This window comes from Ascaphus truei, chromosome 5 (genome assembly GCF_040206685.1).
Source record: "Ascaphus truei isolate aAscTru1 chromosome 5, aAscTru1.hap1, whole genome shotgun sequence".
NCBI lineage: Eukaryota > Metazoa > Chordata > Amphibia > Anura > Ascaphidae > Ascaphus > Ascaphus truei.
The window spans coordinates 92,585,814-92,607,269 of record NC_134487.1 but is presented as its reverse complement, the minus strand read 5'-3'; the positions used below and the strand labels follow the sequence as shown (position 1 = coordinate 92,607,269).

The 21,456-nt window shown below is 38.5% G+C and overlaps 1 protein-coding gene across 3 annotated transcripts in view; it reads right to left on the bottom strand.

Moving 5' to 3' along the window:
• Positions 1-2,025: 2,025 nt before the first annotated feature.
• CAPS2 (calcyphosine 2) overlaps positions 2,026-21,456 on the bottom strand; it is a 108,005-nt gene continuing 88,574 nt past the window's right edge. For 2 of the 3 annotated variants that reach the window (XM_075600222.1, XM_075600223.1), the window contains exons 17-19: positions 17,504-17,623; positions 15,877-15,973; positions 2,026-4,909 (exon numbers count right to left, since the gene is read on the bottom strand). In XM_075600222.1, the coding sequence (XP_075456337.1) occupies positions 4,734-4,909; positions 15,877-15,973; positions 17,504-17,623 (393 nt within the window). In that variant the 3' untranslated portion in view covers positions 2,026-4,733. The remainder of the gene's footprint in view (positions 4,910-15,876; positions 15,974-17,503; positions 17,624-21,456) is intronic. The other variant, XM_075600225.1, reaches the window with a different exon arrangement.

Here is a 21,456-nt window from a genome sequence, read left to right as displayed (position 1 = left end):
ACAATAAAAGTAAAGTGTATAATCATATGTTGACTAACAAATATGCGATTTCTCACATCACAGATAATAAAACGTGTTACCTTATATTTTTTTTACTGCTTTACCACATTCGGAATGTGTATGATACAATGCAAATGTGAACCACAATATATTGGGAAAACAAAGGGAAATTTAAAATGGTATTTTGGAACATATGAGAAGCATAAACAATATTTCCAAACTCATTGCGAAGACTAAACGTCTCACACATTTAATGAGTCCCTTTCAAGCTGTACGTCACTGATTCTAATAAATTCAAATGTATGGGCATTGAATAAATATAATTTTATAAAAGATAGGGCAATAGAGATATCTGCTTCCTAAAAAAGAAGACAATACTGGATATACACGTTATAAACTAGATCTCCAGGAGGTTTTAATGACCATATTAAATTGACAAGTTTTTTTTTTGTTTATTTTTAAGAATTTAAAATTATGCCTTTTAATGTTATTTTCTTTATGATGATTTTATTATATAAATGTGTATGTGAAGTAGACACTGTTGCAAAATGGTGGGTGATGCCAATATGTTTATTTAATGAAACATGATCACTATTTAAGCGGTATTATTTAATATTTTACACGTTTGTATATTATTGCATTCACTTATTCATTATTTTGAATATTAGTATTAGCACTGTTTTTTTTCTTATAAAGGATTTAATAAAACACTAATTAATACAGCAAACCGATCTATCACTTTATATCACATTATTTGTGTACTATGGTGACATTTCACCTATGGGAATGCACACATGGTTGCATTGTGTGTGTTAATTTTTTTAATTGTATGAATGTATGGTTATTCATTGTGGCAATCAGCTGAGATGCCTTATCTATGGTCGACTTAGATTGTGAATCTGTAACCTCTGAATGTGACCCCAATGAAGCACCTCTGTGCGAAACACGTAGAGGTCACATGAGGTTACGCAACTCGCCTTCCAGCTGCAGCATCCGGAAGCCAGGTATATTTCGGAAGAGTCTTACATCTGATCGATTGTGGAGATTAACACCCACTCATCTCATCGGCCATCATCCCTACAGTAAGTTACCTGTGCGACCTGCTGGCTACGTGTGTTTTTATTCACTGTTAGTTGTTACATGCATTGTTTTATATGATTCTGACTATCTTTCATATGTTCAATACAATTTATTTGATACTGATCCCTAGTGCGCTGTTTGCGTTTTGTTTTTTGAGATCTCTCTAGTAAGTATTTGTAGTACTCCTGCAAACGAGCAGCACAGAGAAACATTTTCTTCATTGAATTTCACCCTTTTCTACTTGATGATTAAAGTGGTGCCCCCTAATGCTTGTTTTATAAACCTTTATCACATCTACAAGCTTTATAATAATAATAGCATGTTGTTATATAGCGCTGCTAGTTTTTCATAGTGCTTTACACTGACATTTTGTCTCGCCACATGTCCCTGCCCCTTGGAGCTTACAATCTATGTTTTTTTGGTGCCTGAGGCACAGGGAGATAAAGTGACTAGACCAAGTTCACAAGGAGCCGACAGCAGGAATTGAACCAGGTTCCCTGCTTCAAACTCAGTGCCAGTCAGTGTCTTTACTCACTGAGCCACTCCTTCTCCTTTATTATTATTATTATTGCGACCTTTTCCCCATCCTACATGATCATGATAATTTTTTTTAATCTAACTTTTGTCGCAGGTATGGGAAGACCTTAATAGGATGTGAAAGTGAGGGTTATTTCTAACATACACATCTTTCTCATTAGAGAAAATTGAACTGGTGTATTGCAAACAAAATATATTAACAATGTCAGTGCGCTACATTATATTTTACTGTAAAACATATTTATTTTGCTTCACAGTGAACAAAGGTCATATGTAATGAGAAATTACTACAAGCTACATGGTTTATGCACAAATTATGATGCAAATTCTAAGATCATAAAGACGCCTGAAAAAGAGAACTGTATGGTACTAAATGTTTGTATATAAAAGCATTTTCAAGCAGTACAGGAATTTCCAAACCCTTTATTTAAGAAATGTATTGATCACACATATCCAAAAACAATTCAAATTTATTACAACATTTAGATATTCAATGTTTTCTACATTTATTTATTATAGTACATACATTAAATGTATTATAGTATATACATTAAAACAGATTGACTACTGAAAACAGTAATGTGCTTTATTACACAACACAACAGTTACACAAACTCTCGCACAGCATCGCGTAACAGAATGAAATCAAGAAATGCATCAATCGGAAATATGCTTTCCCTAGATGAAAACAAGACAATATTAAAAATCTATAACATAATTCAACTTAAAAGCAAAATAGAATTTGTCAAAAAATAAATAACAAGCTAAAATTACTTAAGGCAGTAACTTCTATAAACAACCTTGTGAGAGATTACTATGTAGCAAACGTTCCTACTAATACAGTAGGTTCAATGCCCCTAAATGTTTTTGACAAAAAAAAAATGTATTCATACAATGCATATTTAAATAAGAGGGCAAAACTATTGCTTTCAGTGACAGAAGTGGACTTCTTGCAATTCCAAAAATCCTAAAAAAAAGTACAAACCTCTATAATGCTACATAATAAAAAAGATGGGCAAGAATTTGTCCCCACAAAAAAGATAAAAAGTTTTGTTTAAAAAGCAATCTCATTTTAAAATGTGATTATTGAAATAAAGTATCATATGTTTCAGTCACCTATATATCCGTATAATATATGGAAGACAAAAAAAATTATATAAAGCAAGAGAATACAGCTGCTGGTGGTGCTATAGGGATAGGAGAATACATAACAAAAAGAAAAGAGTCCCAACAAAAGTACTCGAGTTACCAAAAAATATGAACTCAATTAATTAAGGACAAAAGAAAATATAAAAAATGGACATCTTAACACAGGACCCTCCAAAGAGCCTCTATCAGACCAACAGATATTAACACGGTAGACTCAAAAAATAAAACATGTGTGAGAAACCTCAGTTGAGTATAAAGTGCCAAGTGTCGTGTTAGGCCGCACGTATAGTGCCCGCAACGGCGACGCGTGACATCACCCTTCGCCACTAGCAAAAGTTGTATTTTGCTTTGCGGCGGCGTCGCGGGCAACCAGGCCATTGATTGGTCACATGAGGCAACAGCCCCTGAAAAATCAAATATTCCCGGCTTCAAAAAATTGCGTCGCCACGTCGCTTTGTTGCCGTTGCGCTTACTATAAGCACACGCAGCATCGTCAATGCATTTGTTTTCGGGCAACGTCGCGGCACTATAAGCGCGGACTAACAGAGCATGTGTTAATCTCTGTGGGTCTAATAGAGGTAATTTAGGGGTCCTGTGTTTTTAAGATATCCTATTTTATATTTTCTTTTGTCCTTTTGTATTCATACTTTTTGGTAACTCTTCTTTTTGTGTGTCTGTGTGTGTGTGTGTGTGTATATGTGTAGCACACCCCAGGAAGAAGTTCCCTCTGTGGGATCGAAACGTCGTAATTTTGTGTTTGTTACAATATAATTCTTTGTATACTTACCTCTGAGTTCTGCCTCTCTTTGCTGTTCTGCTGCCCTGCTGGACGCTGGGCTCCTCTCCCATTCCGGGCCCGGGGTGCACGCATGGACTGTCCACAGGGGGGTTAGGAGAACGCGACACAGCACGGGCCCGACCTGCCAGCCACTGCAAAGAAAGCGGCCAAGGGATTGGACGAGATAGCAGGGTGAGGAGTGGGAGCTCAGCGGTTCAGCCAATGAAAACGTGAGACGGGAAAGTGCGTCCAAAGCGTGGGGAACAGAACGCTGCAGCAGCGCAGCCAATCAGGATCCAGTACAGGAACCAGTTACAAATATCAGTTTTTCTAATACATCGATTCGAAGACACATCCTGATTTCAGACATGTTAAAATGTGAAAAGCTGCGTTTTAAAATCAAGGAAATACAGTATATAAAGTTTAAGGGACCATCTTTTTCAAAATAAACACATTAAGCGTTAATATTATTAGGGTCATATGGTTTGTGAATGAAAATAAAATGTAATGAGAATAGTTTTCATGCCATTTCAGTTTCCTACTTGCCATTGTGCAAAACAGAGTAGTTCAATAGTAGGTGACATCTTTTAGTTAGTCTAAATAAAATTAACAGAACACATATTAAAGACAAGCTTTTATAAACAATGCTCTCTTCTTCAGGTCTTGGAGATATTTAAAATTGTTATGCAAACTGCCCCACCCCCACGAACACAAACATCAAAAAATGTGCGAAAACCTAAAAAAAAATTAAAATGATGCAGACACAACTCCAACAGATTCACACATCTCTATTGAGGTGTATTGATTAAGAAAGCATTTCTCTGTAAGGTGCAGATTCTACTGTATATGTGCCAAAGTGGACGATCAGGCTATTTTGGGCCAAAATGTCCCAATTTCAGCCCCAACCGGCTCAATTGGCCACTTCCAAACATTCAGAAATCAGCCACTAAAGGTTGTATTAAAATATATTCTGTTAGTCCATGTAACAAAGGTATCACCTACTCCTGAAGTACTCACTCATCTTTGCACCTGGATTACCACAGCTACCACAATCTACCCATCATCAGATCTAAACTATTTGCAAATGGAAAGCTACTCCTGCAGTGCATGCAGTAAACCGATTAACATTTTTGCATCAGCGGAAATGAGCGACAATCTTGATATGTAGCCCTTATTGTCCATTCCTGTTTTATATTCCCCAGGAATTTCTTAAAATATTAATGAAATCTTCATCATCCAGAATGCCAGTGCTTAATCCTTCATAATAGTCTTCAAATTCACAGTAAGATACTTCATTGGGATTTCTGCAGGCATTTTCCAAAGTTTCCAAAAATGCAGATTTTATTTCCCCCTCTGATGAAATACCTAAAGAAGAAAAAAAGAAAACTGGAACTTTCTTGTAAAGGTTTAGTTTTATAAACAATACATGATTTAGCATCATATAAATGGCAGTGTTCTTCAGCCATAGTTCACAAGGGCCATAGATATGTTACAGGCATCCAACCTAAATGCAAATCAGTTCCAATTAAGCCCCAGATTTTCAGGGTCAGTTATTTACTTAAAAACACCTCGATGAGTGATAACAGGTACCTTCAAAGCTCACCAACGCAGCGTTCAGTGCTGTATTAAGGTCAGAAAGAGCATTCTGTTAACTATAATGGCTGTTAGTGCTAATGATTTGCAAAACAGGTATTTCTCATGACAACACCAATTCACAGTGCTCCGTTATTGTTAACACAGGGATTTAGTTTGTTAGCTCATACATAAAATGTGGTGTTACTCCGATCCAGGCACTGAAATATTGGTTGTAGAGGGAGGGTTTATTTTACTAGCGCACCAAGTGTCTTCTATACCTCCAAAAACACACTTTTATACAATATGTGGAGAGAAACATTCAAATAAAAAAGCAGCACACCTGAGATACCTGGGAAATATGTTAATTTGAATATGCAAAGTATATTCAAATGATTAACATTAGCATAGTTCCTATGTATCTCAGGTACATTTCTTTTTTTCACATGTATCTCTCCTTGTATTGTATAAAAGTATGTTTCGGGAGGTATACGTGTCAATAATAAGGTATATCATATGTATAATACATTGCCTTATGGTGTATGTGCAGTCTGGAGAAAAGAAAAATAACTTAACTTGACTCTAAAATGATGAAGCAGGATGACGCATGCACGAAAGCAGAGGGAATGGAGGCTTAGCTTCTAAGTTCCGTCCTACCGGCACTATTAAAAAGCACAATCAACACTAAAAACACCTCCTCTTCACGGACACAGTGGGAAATAGTCAGCGGAACCCCCCAAGATGACCACCAGGTCAGAAGCGAAGAAAATCTCCCCTGTTTTAATCGACTATTTTCATAAAAACTAAATGGCGTGAGCAGGAGGCTCTAGACCTCCGACCCATTGCGAGGGATACGAATCCAACGGAGAACGACTAAATGACAGGAGCTCTAAAAGGGGACAAGTACCAGCTGACTATAAGTGACCTTAGAGAATTTTGCAGAGAAATTAAATTGTTTTTCCATAAAGAGCTTGCTGAATTGAGAAAAGACATCAACAGCATAGGAGACAGAACTCAGAACATTGAGAAATGTTTAGATTCCACTATCAGAGCCCTACAAAAAAAACGAGAAATACTGCCCATCTCACCTCCCTGGTTGCAGAGTTAACGGACAAACAAGAAGATGCAGAAAATAGGGATAGGCGTCAATAATATAAGGGTGCGAGGGGTCCCGAAAGCCATTACAGACCCTGAAGACTTTGCCACAAAATGGCTGTCCCACTTGCTGCATGACAGATCAGAGGCAGAATTGCAACTGTACCGTTGTCACAGAGCTCTCTGGTCCAGACCACAGCCAGGAGATCACCCTAGGGATATAATCATGCGCTTTCATTATTATCGAATAAAAGATGCACTCTGCCAAATCACCAGGGCCACGAACAAGAACGAGTTTGAAGGGATCAAACTGGAAGTATTTCAAGATCTGTCTCCTACAACACTGGCAAGGAGAAGGAATCTATTCCCTGTTACCAAAACCCTAAGAGATAAAGGGATCCACTACCGCTGGATTTTCCCCTTTTGGCCTAACAGTGATCAAAAATGGCAAAGCGTTCACAATGAGGCACATGGAGGTGGGGGATACATTTCTAAAGAAACTTGGTATAAAATCAAATATCACCAATCATGCTTCAGGAGAGGAGTCCGCATCCGATCCAGACTGGAGGGATGAGAAGTCCAACACGTGAACGAAAGGAGAAGACTGCTAATTGAAAGCAATTAAGCAATTAACCCCTTAAAGGGGAATTGCTCCATTTTGTTTTTTTTTTCTTACACAGTTTAAAATTGAAAGTGACATTACCTTTCCTGGAGCTAGTGGAGATGCGAATAGTGGCCATTTTGGATCCCGGGGTAAGTGGAGGCCCTGATCGAGAGGAGTGCACCCAAGGATACACGGATGTTGCCAGCCTAAAGACAGCAGATGAGCATGGCAGAGAATTCCCATAATCAGTTGACACAGAGACGGTGATATCCGGAGCGGGAGGGTTGGAGGATGTGTGTGTGTGTGTGTCAGAAAGTACATGAAGTCCAAGGGGAGTGTGTTCACCACAGTCCAGTTTTTACGAGAGCGGCGGAGATCGCACTGCAGAGGCATCCTAGGTATCATGGAAGATTGGGGACGGTGAGCTTACAACAGGGGTGAGTATAGGGTATAAGAAATAGAGAGAGCTAAGGAGGGGCAAGAGGGACACATCTAAGACTTTTAGGTTACTGCCGAACACGAACGGATCCATGATTGTGAAGGGGACACGTGGGTTGAGGTTTTTGTGCGGAGCCAGGGGGGCCAGCAGAACACTTCCTCGAAATGGTCAGAAGGCTATAATTAAATAAATGAAGGGGTTACTACTGGAAGTTGTTACGGAGCTTTGCGAAGCCTCGACTGAATGGCCTATATGGTCAGGATTCTCTCGGGCAGGGGATGTCGTCTCGGGGTTTCTGTGGACAGCATCTATGGTAATATGGAGGAGATCTAGATCCGCACAGTGGGGTCACCGCAACCCTGCAATGATATAACAGGTGTCGGGGCTGGAGGTCATTTAAGTTTTGGTCATGAGTACTAGGGTTTTATCCTCTGACTAGGAGCTATTAATGAGGATGGGAAAGGTACTAGGTCATGGTTGTAGTTAATTTAGTAGTTACGGAAAAGAAGTGGAGGTGTATGTTCATATATGTTAAAGTAGGTAGTAGTATGTTAAAATGTGTAAAAGTATGTGGAAGTTTGTTAAAGGATGTTAAAGGGTGTTAAAGTAGGTTAAATGGTAATGCTCAGTCCTGGGGACCGGGGAGTTAGAGGGCCCAGTTGGGTCAGCTACAGGTATTAGACACGCTCACAATCTATGCATAGACATACACACATAGGATCACCCCAGAGGAGCGCCTTAGACTGGGAAAGGGATCGACTAGATTTAGCCAAATTTAAGGTGAGGGAGGTTTAGTCGCAGAGGTGTTTGGGCTATGAACTTGCACAGTTGATCTTCATGTACTGGGGAATGGCGGAACTTATCCCAGAAGGGACAAACAGGATCGTTGATTCCCTAGCCCCTAGGGGAATTACGCATATTATCCACAATGACGTTGACCTTGCTGGACTATGTGAATTAGACCCAGGTACACCCTAAGAGTCTTATTATGAGGGTCTTTGGTTACAAGGCTGGGCACAGATAATAATAATTGTTATTATTACTTACTAATGTTGAAATGTATGTTACTCTGTCATTTATAAATTGCTGTATTATGTGTTAAAGTTAATTATGTATAAGAGTGCCGGAGGTGGGGCAAACCTCGACTGCTTGCCTGCGCCTTGTGATGTGTGACTTGGAGGCTATCCATGACCACTTTCAAGTCCCTTGGGGATCAGAGATCCCTCGGACTGTTGGACAACTCTTGTGGGTGCTTCAGCGGGCAGAACCCCCCCCACCCATCCCCCAAGGGCAAGAGAACCAGATCCGTCCATTGTCGTTTCTGGTTCTCCCAATTTGTTCCCCTTTGTCTTCCCCTTTCCTATCCAAATATTTAATCCTTCTCTTGCTTGCGGTCTCAAAGAGAAAGGTCTCAATCCCACATTTCATCTCTGCCGGCGCCCCCGGATGGGGGGCTTCTTGTGCGGTCTAAGTATTCAGTTGATTCCTGTAAGCAATTGGTTGGAAAAACTCAAATGGCAGTGACAGTAATCTCCCATAATGTGAAGGACCTGAACAGCCCCGGTAAACGCTGTATAGCATTGGCCGATTACAAGAGAAAACACGCGGATATAGTCATGCGCCAAGAGACACACTTTAGTAATAAAAGCTACCTCAAATACCTGGAAAGACAGTACAGACAATGCTTCTTATCCACTGCCAATGACAAAAAGAGAGGAGTAGCGACACTTCTTCATAACAGGTTCCCATTTATAGTGGACCAGGAAAGATAGAGAGGGAAGGTTTGATACTGGTGGGTTCGGTTAATGGTCAGCAAACAACAATAGCCACCATATATGCCCCCTGTGACCAAGACCCCTCTTTCTTCACATAATTTTTTAACACACCGACTAAAGGATTTATAATCCTAGCAGGCGATTTTTAATATAGCCTTAAACCCAAAATTAGACAGATGGGGCCTACACACAGACAGCAGCAGGGACAGTTCAGCCACACTACTCAAGGGGTTGAGTGACAACCAATTGGTAGACATCTGAAGGGAACTCCACCCAATAGATTGGGATTACACCTTTTCGCACCCACATTCTAGCTACAGCAGAATCGATTACTTCTTTTTAACAAGCAGTCAGGTCCCGAAGATCTCTCACACTGGGATCCATGATATTTCATGGTCAGATCATGCACCAATAGAGCTAAGGTACGCCCAAATTAACCTAGACAGACCTGGAGCGCTTTGGAAACTTAATTAATCTATTTTAAAAGTTCCATAAATCACTATCAGTAAGGAGATAGATCAATTTTTTTATTTAAATAACGAAAGCATTGAATCTCAGACCACATTATGGGAAGCACACAAGGCTACATTAAGAGGTTCCCTGATCAATATAGCAGCCAGAAGAAAAAGGGAGAGGAACTCAAAAATAGTCAGCCTACAGACTAAACTGAAGGAGCTCTCCTCTAAACATAAACAAGGGGTAAACCCAGATATCCTCAAAGAACTAAAGGATATCAAAATTGAATTAAACCTGCTTCTAACCTCCCAGGCTGATAACTCACTGAATTGGCCAAAGAGGAAGTTTTTCGAGAGAGAAAACAAGCCAGATACCCTGCTAGCGAATAAACTGAGAAATAGACACCTAAATTATAACATTCAGGCGTTAAGACTAAAATCAGGAATCACCACGGCCAACCCAAAATTAATTGTAGAAGAATTTTAAAGATTCTATGAGGACCATTATAACGGAGAGAAAGTGGCACATAGTGACAGTACAAAATGGGCTCTAAAAAATTTCCTGGTGAGCTCAAACATACCAAGATTGAGCAGATTGGTGAGGGAGGTAATGGGGAAAGAGTTCACAATGGAAGAACTAACACAGGTAATCAAACACCTAAAGCCATCTAAGGCCCCGGGTCCAGATGGCTTCTCCAACCTATACTACAAGAAATGTATCAAACTCCTTGCCCCATGCCTTCTCCAGATGTTTAATGCAGTGTTAGCGGTAGCTTCATTCACAGAAAACATGCTCCAGGCGTCCATCTCTTTGATTTACAAGCAGGGGAAGGACCCACTCGAATGCAAGAGTTATAGACCAATCTCCCTAATAAATTAAAATATCAAAATTTACACTAAATTACTGGCCAATAGATGACGTCATACCCTGCCTAGACTAATTCACCAAGATCAAGTCTGATTTATCAAGGATCGACAAGTAGCAGATCACACACGATGAATCATTGATCTGTTAGAGCTAGCCAATTCAAAAAAGATACAGGTTATGGTGCCAAGTCTAGACGCATAGACGCAGAAAAGCCACACTTGGAGCATTCAGTTTTGGGGATAGAATTTTGAGGGCAATCCTAGCACTGTATTCTGGTCCGGCTGCGAGGGTAGTACACCAGAGCTTCCCATCAGATCGTTTCAAAATTAAAAGTGGCACGAGGCAGTGGTGCCTCCTGCCACCTCTCCTGTTTGCCTTATGTATAGTATGGAGCCACTAGCTGCTCAGATACATCTTAACCCAGACATTTCGGAATAGACATCAACCAACAACTACACAAAGTTGCACTATATGCAGATGTCTTTCTGACTTTATCTAGACCCCTCGCCTCTTTACCGAATCTGTTCGAGTTGTTGGGGAAATTCAATAAACTATCAGGCTTCAAGATTAACCAAACAAAATCAGAAGCTCTAAACATAAATCTTCCAAAGGGAGATAGAGAAATTAATGGCGATTAACTTTAATTTTAATTGGCAACACTAAGACATCAAATACCTACGTATACGCATCACAAAAGATTTTATGTCTCTTTACAAGGCAAATTACCCCAAACTATTACATACATTGAGAGAAGATCTTAGAATCTGGTCAACCTATCGTATTTCCTGGATTGGAAAAATGTATAGTGTTAAAATGAATTTACTCCCACATATCCTGTATTTATTCCTGGCATTACCAGTGCCACTGAGACTGAAGGATATACTTTCGCTTCAGTCTGGAATCTCCAAGTTTATCTGGGGAGGTAAAAAAACAAGAGTGAAGGGAAACATTCTAATGAAACAACCCTTGAAGGGGGGACTGGCGGTACTTTGATTGTTGTCCTACAACAAAGCAGCACAATTATGCCAAATTTCCCAATGGCAGGTGGACCCAGACTTGAAAAGATGGGTGGCATTGGAGAGAGATGTTTGCTCCCTATTGGAAATAAACAATCTGATTTGGTACCCAAAAATAGCATATAAGTCTGCTAAATCTCTGCTATCCTCAATGATCAATTCACTGTCAATTTGGGAGGCCACTAAATTTAAGAGCACCCTGACCACCAAGAACTCTGATGTCTCCTCTGTGGGACAATCCGGATTTCGCTCCAGGCTTGATCAGCGCTGACTTTTCAATTTGGAAACAAAAAGACTTTGTTAGACTTAGAGATCTGAAGGGAAACAATGGCATCAAATCATTTGAACAAATCAGATTGGATAAAAACATCCCCCTTTCAGATTTTTTTTAGATACCTCCAGATCAGAGCATTTTACAATAAACACAACCCCAACCCCCCATTGATCACGTTTGAAAAGCTCTGTCTCATAGAAAAAGACACTAGTGGGCTCACATCGCAAATATATAGAGAGGTAACCAGTTCCAGCTCTGAAGTCACACAAAAATTAAGCTACATGACACAATGAGAGGCGGATCTGGGAGAGGTTTTGGAAGATGAGGATTGAAATGAGATCTTCATGGTGGCATCCAAGAGCTCAATCTGCACAACATTGTAGGAGAACGCATATAAAGCATTAATGAGATGGTATCTCACCCCACTCAAACTATCTTGATTTGTGCCCGAGACAATGTGGAGAATCAGCTGATCTGTTACATATGATGTGGTCCTACCCTCGGATCGTCCCTTTATGGGAGAAAATTAGACATTGGCTCCAGAGGATTTTTAACCTCGCAATCCCAATGGACCCGTGGCTAATTTTACTAAATAGACCGACACCGGGCCTGGCCAAAGTAGAGAATAAATTAGTTATGCATTTTGCAACAGCGATGAGATGTGAGATAGCAGCATCATGGAAATAGAAAGAAATGCCATCGATTATCTAAGATTCGGAACAGAATTTGGTTTGTGTGCCTGATGGAAAAAATAACAAGTTTAGTTAATGACACTGGCGTCAATTTTCTAAAAGTTTGTCTGTCTTGGTCGAGCACAGACAGAAATCCCAGGGGTGGAGATGACCACAAATTGGCTATGATAGTTTCAGATGCGTTCTCATCCACCTGAAACCGAATAAAGTAAAATTAAATAAAACAAACTATTGCTGCTTACGATACCACAAGAGGGAGTCGTTAGGCAGAGGAAAGGACACCCCTCCCACTCCCTTCTTCCCTTATACTTTGTATTATGTTTTCCTTCTGTTTGATTGCTATTTTTGTATTACAATGGTTGTTAAAAGAAACAATGGATGTACGGTATGTTTTTGCTTCTCTTTAAAAAACATTACAAATTTAAGTTACAAAAAAAAAATACAAATAATGAAGCAGGTTCAATAGTCATAATAAAAGAAGAAATCAGTAATTCGATATATAAAATAAAACCCATTTTAAATTGTTAGTAAAAATTTAAAAAAATAATTATATATATATATATATATATATATATATATATATATATATGACACACAATTATGAATACCGCATCAAAACAACCAATACATATAAATGCTATCTAAACCAAAACAGAGTATAACTGAGAATAACAGAATACCTCTGCTGGCGGTGCTGGAGGAATGAATAAAGTATGTAAACACAAAAGAAGAAAAAGAAACCTCACAGAAAGCACTCAGACTTATAATGCAAAATATTAATAAATTTATTGAATCGATGTATAAAGAAAAAAAACAGGACAACTTACTGAAACCCCAACTACTGGACTCAAAAAATATTAATGGACAAAAATAAATAAGGGACTAACTCATAAAACACAAAAATAAGGAGAAAAATAAACAGAACCTCAATCTATAACACCACTATGAGGACAGAAGTACCCATAGTGATTAACGACCGGCTGGTCATACAGTGAGGAAATGATATGAAATTACAATAAAGGCAAGTGCCCTAAACTCCAAACTGTGTAAAAAGAATGTGTGGTGAAAGCCCACCAGGAAAAATGTCAAGAAACACAGATAACAGAATCATGACACAACAATCACACTGAACATGTCTAACCACATATATAGAGCACTGTAATGAACCCCTATATAGCATAGAACTACAGATGTAGTTCACATGAACAGGGGAAAGGAGCGAGAGAATGATTCAGTGACCCAAACACAAACCTACAGTACAATGACATGCAGGAGACTGGTCATACACTTGATAACAAATATATATTAAGATGCCAGTACAGTAACTGATAAATGCTGCAGTGGCATGCATATGAACCAGAGTGAGGGATATACTCAGCTCCTAACGGTGCTTGGATAATCAAAGCTCAGTGTAGCATAGCATCCTGGACGGGGTCACCCCAGCCGGAGTGAATCACCTCACATTAGGATAGTCCAATCCAAAGAATATGAAGTCCAAAGGAGGCCAGCAGTCAGGGCCAGTATCAGATGACTACCATAATGTGTTTCACCCCCACAGGCTTCTTCTAGGGTGGACCACTGCAGCATTTATCGGTTACTGTATTGGCATCTTAATATATATTTGTTATCAAGTGTATAACCAGTCTCCTGCATGTCATTGTACTGTAGGTTTGTGTTTGGGTCACTGAATCATTCTCTCTGCTCCTTTCCCCTGTTCATGTGAACTACATCTGTAGTTCTATGCTATATAGGGGTTCATTACAGTGCTCTATATATGTGGTTAGACATGTTCAGTGTGATTGTTGTGTCATGATTCTGTTATCTGTGTTTCTTGACATTTTTCCTGGTGGGCTTTCACCACACATTCTTTTTACACAGTTTGGAGTTTAGGGCACTTGCCTTTATTGTAATTTCATATCATTTTCTCACTGTATGACCAGCCGGTCGTTAATCACTATGGGTACTTCTGTCCTCATAGTGGTGTTATAGATTGAGGTTCTGTTTATTTTTCTCCTTATTTTTGTGTTTTATGAGTTAGTCCCTTTTTTATTTATGTCCATTAATATTTTTTGAGTCCAGTAGTTAGGGTTTCAGTCAGTTTTCCTGTTTTTTTTTTTTATACATTGATTCAATACATTTATTAATATTTTGCATTATAAGTCTGAGAGCTTTTTGTGAGGTTTCTTTTTCTTCTTTTGTGTTTACACACACATATACATATACATATACATATATATACATATACATATTGACCGTTACGGAAAGGAGACTTTTGGCAGAATCCTGCTTAGTAAATATGGCCCATAATGTATGAATAGGTGATAATCATTTTGGTTATTGTAGTCAGTTTGTGATACTCCACTGTTGAACCAGCAAAACGTGAAAAATGCTATATATTTTTATTTTTTATTTTTAAGATAAATCAGTTCTGTAGAATTAGATAATACTGTCTGCATTTGTTTAACTTCTAATGCCATTTTTACTGTAATGTACTGATATCCTTTGGTTGCTGCAGCAACCATTTTGAAAGTTATATCCACTTCCTCTTTTCAAACAGCCTCTGACACAGACCGTTTTTGAGCTTTGACCTGTGGCAACAAAGTATCACAAACAGATCTGTTGCTGTGTTCCAACAGCAGACTGTCTTAATCTGAAAGCTGTAACCATAATGTGTGACACTTAGTAATATAATGTTGTATATCAGCTGCAGCAATTCACAGATTGCAGCACCAAGTCAGAAGATTGCCATTTAGTTAGGCACACAATCAGGACTTGTATAGATTTATCACAGGAGCCCCAAACTATTGCCAGCTTAGGTAAGAATGCAGAATAATACATGGTCACATGCTTTACATATAAAAAGTAGTATTGCTGCTTTAAAATAAGACAGAATTCTAGTGGAGTAGGAAACTGAAGTGATAAAAACATAGTGTAGGCATCAGTCAATAAAAATGAACCTTCATCGTTTTATATATATATATATATATATATATATATATATATATATATATATATATATATAAAACGATGAAGGTTCATTCACAGTGGGTGATGGCTTTGCATCTCATCCCAGCCTCTGTCTAAAAGCTGTGTTTAAAACAGCATGCATTGGCTTGAGGATCTGCTTGTGTAATACGAGCTTGAGACAAAAGGTGGCACTGAGTGCTCATTTGCATGTCATTTCCCAGAATCCCTTGCTGCAGTGGAAGCGCTGTATGCTGGGCGATAATGGGGAAAGACAGGGTTGCAGACCTGTCTAAGACATGCAAATGAGCATACAGTAATATTTGCAGTTGCTTTATGCTTTACTGTGGAGAGTTTTTGTCACTTTTTTTACCCACCATAACCTTAATAATATATATATTATATAATAAATATATATTAAATATATAAATATATATATATATATATATATTCATATATTTAATATATATTTATTTTTTTAAACAGGTCTTGCAGCCTAATAATGAAAAAAATAATGACTAATTTTTGTGAAAAACAGCCTCATTAAATTAAATTATGAGTGTGTTAATGTTACTTACGTGCTAATACTTGTGGATGTTTCTTGGCACAGTAGAACTTACTTATATCTACCATAGGCACAATGCCAGATTTATTGGGATCCAGTTTCATGTAGGCCTATAAACAGAAGACATCATGAAAAATGTCATCCTCTCAATGGGAAAAGAAGAGAAATGTATCACATATACCCCTGTGTCAGTCTAAAATCTTGTCATTCTAAATGTAATTGAACAGCACTTTAAACAAGGCAATATTAGCAACACTTATATTGTCATTTCAGTACCTGCATCTAACTGCATAAACTATAACAAACAAAGAAAACTAGCAAATACTAGATCTTAACACAGTTAGAGGTCACGGTCTGTAAGCCGCTGGGGCAGTCCTGCTACCTGTATACTGTAAATCAGATGAATAAGTCACGCTTGTTTAATGTTAATTCTTAGAATCTTATGCAATGGCTCTTTCCTAATTTAACCACTTTGTGTCCCAAATAAAGATTTAAACTTGTAGCATAATGTGCGATATTGCGAGGTTTAAGTGGGCTGCGAACCCGAGTACTAAATGGCCTTTCTAGCAGGGGCCAAACAATTTTACTCACATTTGCACAAATGAAAGTAAATTTGTTTTACTCCAATTAGAAAAGACATTCAGGACGCAGGTTTGCAGCCCGCTTACACCTCGCAATATCAAACATAAGTTAACAAGTGGTGTTGAAATTGCTATTTAGGATAAAGTGGTTAAACTAGCACAAAGACATCCCATTTACACCTTGCGATATCAAATATTTTTCTACAAGCTAACAACTGGAATTTAAATCTTTATTTGGGACACAAAGTGGTTAAATTAGGAAAGAAACATTGCATAGCTTCTGCGAGTGAACACTAAAACCGCGTAGCCTATTCACCTGATACATTAGAGTCCTGTTCCAGCAGACGGCGATCCATACTGTGTTAAGATCTAGCTGGCCTGTTGGGAGAGAGGCCACAGTGGATGCGGTTTGTTCCTTGGACTCAAAATCAAATTAATTCCTACTCAATTTGATACAAGCCACCTCCTAATCTGGTGATTAGTACCTGGGATTTAAGGGACTTTGTTGCTAGCTCTGTACAGTATAGGAGTGTGTTTTTATTAATTAATAAGCAGTGTATTATTTTTGCTGCATTCAAATATGTGCATTATCTATGGAGCATGCACTTTTTGTCATACATACAGTACATACATACTCTCTCAAACTTGTTGGCTTTTATTAACCCCTCCGAGTGCTTAAGCACCATAGAAAAATAACTTTGCAATACTATATCCTTCAGGAGTGAGAACACTCCAAACAATGCCCTAAACTGCAAAAAAATATAGATAAGTGAAATAATTAGCAATATTTTAATTACTGCTAAATATTAGAACGACAAAATAAAAAGATCCAACATTATATTTTAGACTTTGGAATTAATATATGTACACATTTCAGAACAATTATAAATCTAGCTATATGACTGGTTATAGAATTTCAAACGAAGTTTGCTTACTGTTAGAAGTCAGAAATGTACATTAAGTTTAGCAGGTATAATGTCTTTCACACTCTGTATAGACTTTGGAGTACTCTAGGTACAAAAGCGTAAAAAAACAAAAAACAAAAAAAACAATGATTACTTTTCTGACAAATGCTTTTCTATATTCGTTCATCTCTCCAATTATAGTATTGATAAATGTGCCGTAATCCACTTTGTCCTCATTTTTTTCATCCAACATAAGCCACACGGAATCAAATACCTAAAATAATTCAAAGCAAAATTTTTTTTTTAAATCAAGCCAAGTACTGTAGCATGGAATTCATTAAATAAAGATTAATATAGAATGACAATCTCTGGAGTTACACTTCAGTGTGTAGTCCCCTACAGCCACATAAATCAATAAAACAAAAGTATTTTGCCATTTAACACCTATTTTTCTGTGGGCTCAAAATGCATCAAAAAGCCTACTAACAAATATAACAAAATATAATTAAGTATTTCAAAGGCAATGGTTAATATATTCATATTAATTCACTAAAACAATCAAGAATTGCAAAGATTGTATTTAAAAACAAAACATAATTTATTTTCAGGGTGACGGGTATAGATTACCGTTTTAACACTGTATCGGGTGCATTACCCTGCAATGTACCTTTGTAAATCTCTGCCTATGGGGCACAGTCTGAACTTGAATGGTAGGCGATTTTATCAGTACTTCTCGAAATTGGCAATTATTGTACAACGAAAATAAAATATCATCTTGATATTGTATAAACTCAGAGCCTATAAAAGTCAAAATTAAACCAAGGGAACGTACAGTATTGGGTCTCTGTCAAATAAGAGAAAGTTAGGAAATACAGGGCTGCGGGTCTCCCCAATCCATCTTTTCATTTGGCTATTTCCCTAGAAACCGTTAGAAATAGCTCTATATCAAATGAGCAAACCTCACATAAAATGTAAAAGTTTTGCATTTTAGACAACAATTTACCTGGAAGCAAACATGCTGTTGCCCACATTTTGAAATCGTTCAAGGGTCTTAAAACCCTTGAAGATTTCAGAGATTAAAGGGATATTTTTAAGAGTAAAATAAGAACCCAATGTTAAGCAGTTTTTTGCACCACAGAAACATGCTAAGTACTTTTTGAAAATGCCTGAAGGAGTCACAAAAAAATGTAAAAATACATTTGTATTACGTGTTTCTCATTTTTACATTTTTTTTAAATCATTTAAATGCAGTCGTGTTCTACTAGGTGTTTATTTAGGATAGCTAACCAGGCCTTACGCCATAGGTCTTTCTTTTTAACATGTATTTTTGTGTTAATGATTTCAAAAAGCCAGTTTCAAATATGCATACCTGCTTTTTGCCAATGTCTAATAATGCTTGGTGCGGGCTGGATATAGGCCAGCATCCTCGATGTACACCAACATGCGCTTCAAAACAAAAAATATCCGTCGCACACGATCCAAACGATGTAGCAAAACAAGCTTTACTTACTCATAACGTTTTTTTGTATTTCCCTTGAAGTAGTGATGGCACTGTCCCAAGAAAAACAAAAATCTTACGAGCAAGTAGAGCTTGTTTTGCTACATCTATTGCATGGTGTGCGACGGATATTTTTTGTTGTGTAAGTGATTTCTTGCACACTAACAATTTGAATACCACAGTGGATTGCCAAGTCCTACAGCAAGCAAGGGAAAAAGGATATAGAAGAGTAAGGGATATGAGAAAAGGCCGCATACGGAGTCCATTCGTATGGATTGCCACTATACACCTTTGACCACTAAGGTTTTTGTTAACCACTTGTTTGCCAGAATAGCAAGAGTGCTGCAGACATGCCGGCACAAGGGGCATATGACCCAGAATATAGCACTCACCCCCCACTGTCAGGAATGGAAAACAAAAGGGAACTATGTATGAAGCGTTGCTATAAATTTGTTGTAAAACAGATGCACATAACAATAGCAAATTATTGTGTCTCCATGTGTCATTGCATTCAATCTATTTTTGTACAGTATGTTGTGCACTGTGTGCAGCAACATCATTTTTACAAAGAAAAAAATGGCGCTATGGGGTGGACTTAGAGGCAGAGTTTAGATGCCCGTGGCACACAGATGTATATTATGTCATATGAAATTACAAGCATGCAACATTTTTAATGCACCATAAATGCGTCAAAATTGAATGTTGTTTTTCATGGTGTAATAAAAAATATTTTGAACATAGCCACGCTGACGCTTCAGTGGTCAGAAATTTCTCCCAATAAAGAACTGGATTTCATTAATAGTAAGATAGAGAACAGAGAGAGGAATATATCTTTGTTATTCATGTACAAATATATTTTAATATATCTACTAAATGACTCTTAGGTTTCATTAAGTGACATAACTTGTGACATATTTATGTACATATATTTTAACAAGACACAATCTGCACATATATTAATAAAACCTACTCCAAAAGTGACTAATGGCATACCAACACATGCTGTTAATGATTTTAGGAGAATAAATACATTTTTGACAAAATGCACTATTCTTTCAAGCTGTTTCAAATTCACAAGTCTTTATACATACAGATGTAGCCAGACATACTGTTCCCGAGGTTGCGGCACAAATGTTAAAATGTTGCAGCTCTGGAGAAGGTAGAAGTCGCGGTGACCTGTGGGGGTCTATACTTCTGTTTTGTACCTCCTGCTGTGTTAATCCCCGATTCCGGAAGATGCTACAGTTGCATTCCTGTGGCTTTCCTCTGCAGCGGGGACATTAAGGGGCCTATGCAGAGAGCAGCGAGGTTCTCGCCAAATATGCCTACAGCAATTCAGTAAATGGCGAGAAACTGGCGAGATGAGGAAAAACCGCCAGTTTTTTTTTGTGTTTTAAAAACTCGCTGCGTGGGTGGCGAGAAGCAATATCTTGCCAGTTTTAAAACCCGCCGTATGCAGGTAGCCCCGATCAGCATCTCGCCGCTCATCGCGCCATTAAAATGGAGAGATGTTCTCCAAATAGCTCCGCCAAAAAAAGTTGGCAAGAAGCTGGAGCTGAGCGGCGATAGGGGCCATAAAAAAAAAATCAGGCCCTTTTCCTGGCTCTGATTGATGCCGGGGGGCTCCAGAGCTGATACCCATTAATACCAGCACCGGAGCCCCCCGGCATGCATCTGAGGCAGGAAAAATGCATGTACAGACCACTTTATTACCTTAGCGGGTAACCGCTAAGGCAATGAAGGGGTTAACCCACCGTGCCAGCTTTATTGTGGGTAGCGGGTGTGGGTGAAGGGGGTATTTGGCCTTTGGTGTGAGTTTAGGGCTTGCGGGGGGGTTGCGGGTGCCCTTAACCCCTTCACGACCGTAGCAGTTAATACCGCTACGGTCATGAAGGGGTTAACCCCTCCCGCTACCCCCCCCGCAAGCCCTAACCAACCACCGTTGGGGCTAATACCCCCTTCACCCACCCCCGCTACCCACAATGAAGAATAATGACACACAGCAGCCCCACACTAAATAAATAAATCTAAATGAATAAATAAATAAATGAATATAAATATATATATATATATATAAATATATATATATATATAACAACAACCCCTATAATCCCTAACATACACATATATGCACATCAATGATACTATAGGCCGGCGGGGGCCCTCGGGTGTTAACCGCAGGCCTGCAGTACCAATTATGTGCCCCCCCCCCCAAATTAATGAATAAAGACATACATACTTTTAAAGAAATAACCCCCCCCCCTAACACATACAGTATAGTTATGACCACAATTACTATTATCCACAAATGGATAATAGTGAATGTGGCCATTTTAAATACATATACAGCAATAAATACATTAAATACATATAGCACTTACCCATTACCGGTTGCCACGATGAAGGCCACCCTCATCTTCATCCTGCCCATGCCCCCTCCGCTGCTGCAAAACAGACACAACAATGAAAACATCCAAAGCAATGTCCCCTAACCCCTTAATCACCATAGCGGTTATTAACCGCTACAGTCATTAAGGGGTTAACCCACCCTCACCCACCACTCGGGACGCCTACATACCCTCCCACAGTAACCCCCCACCCCGTGAGGC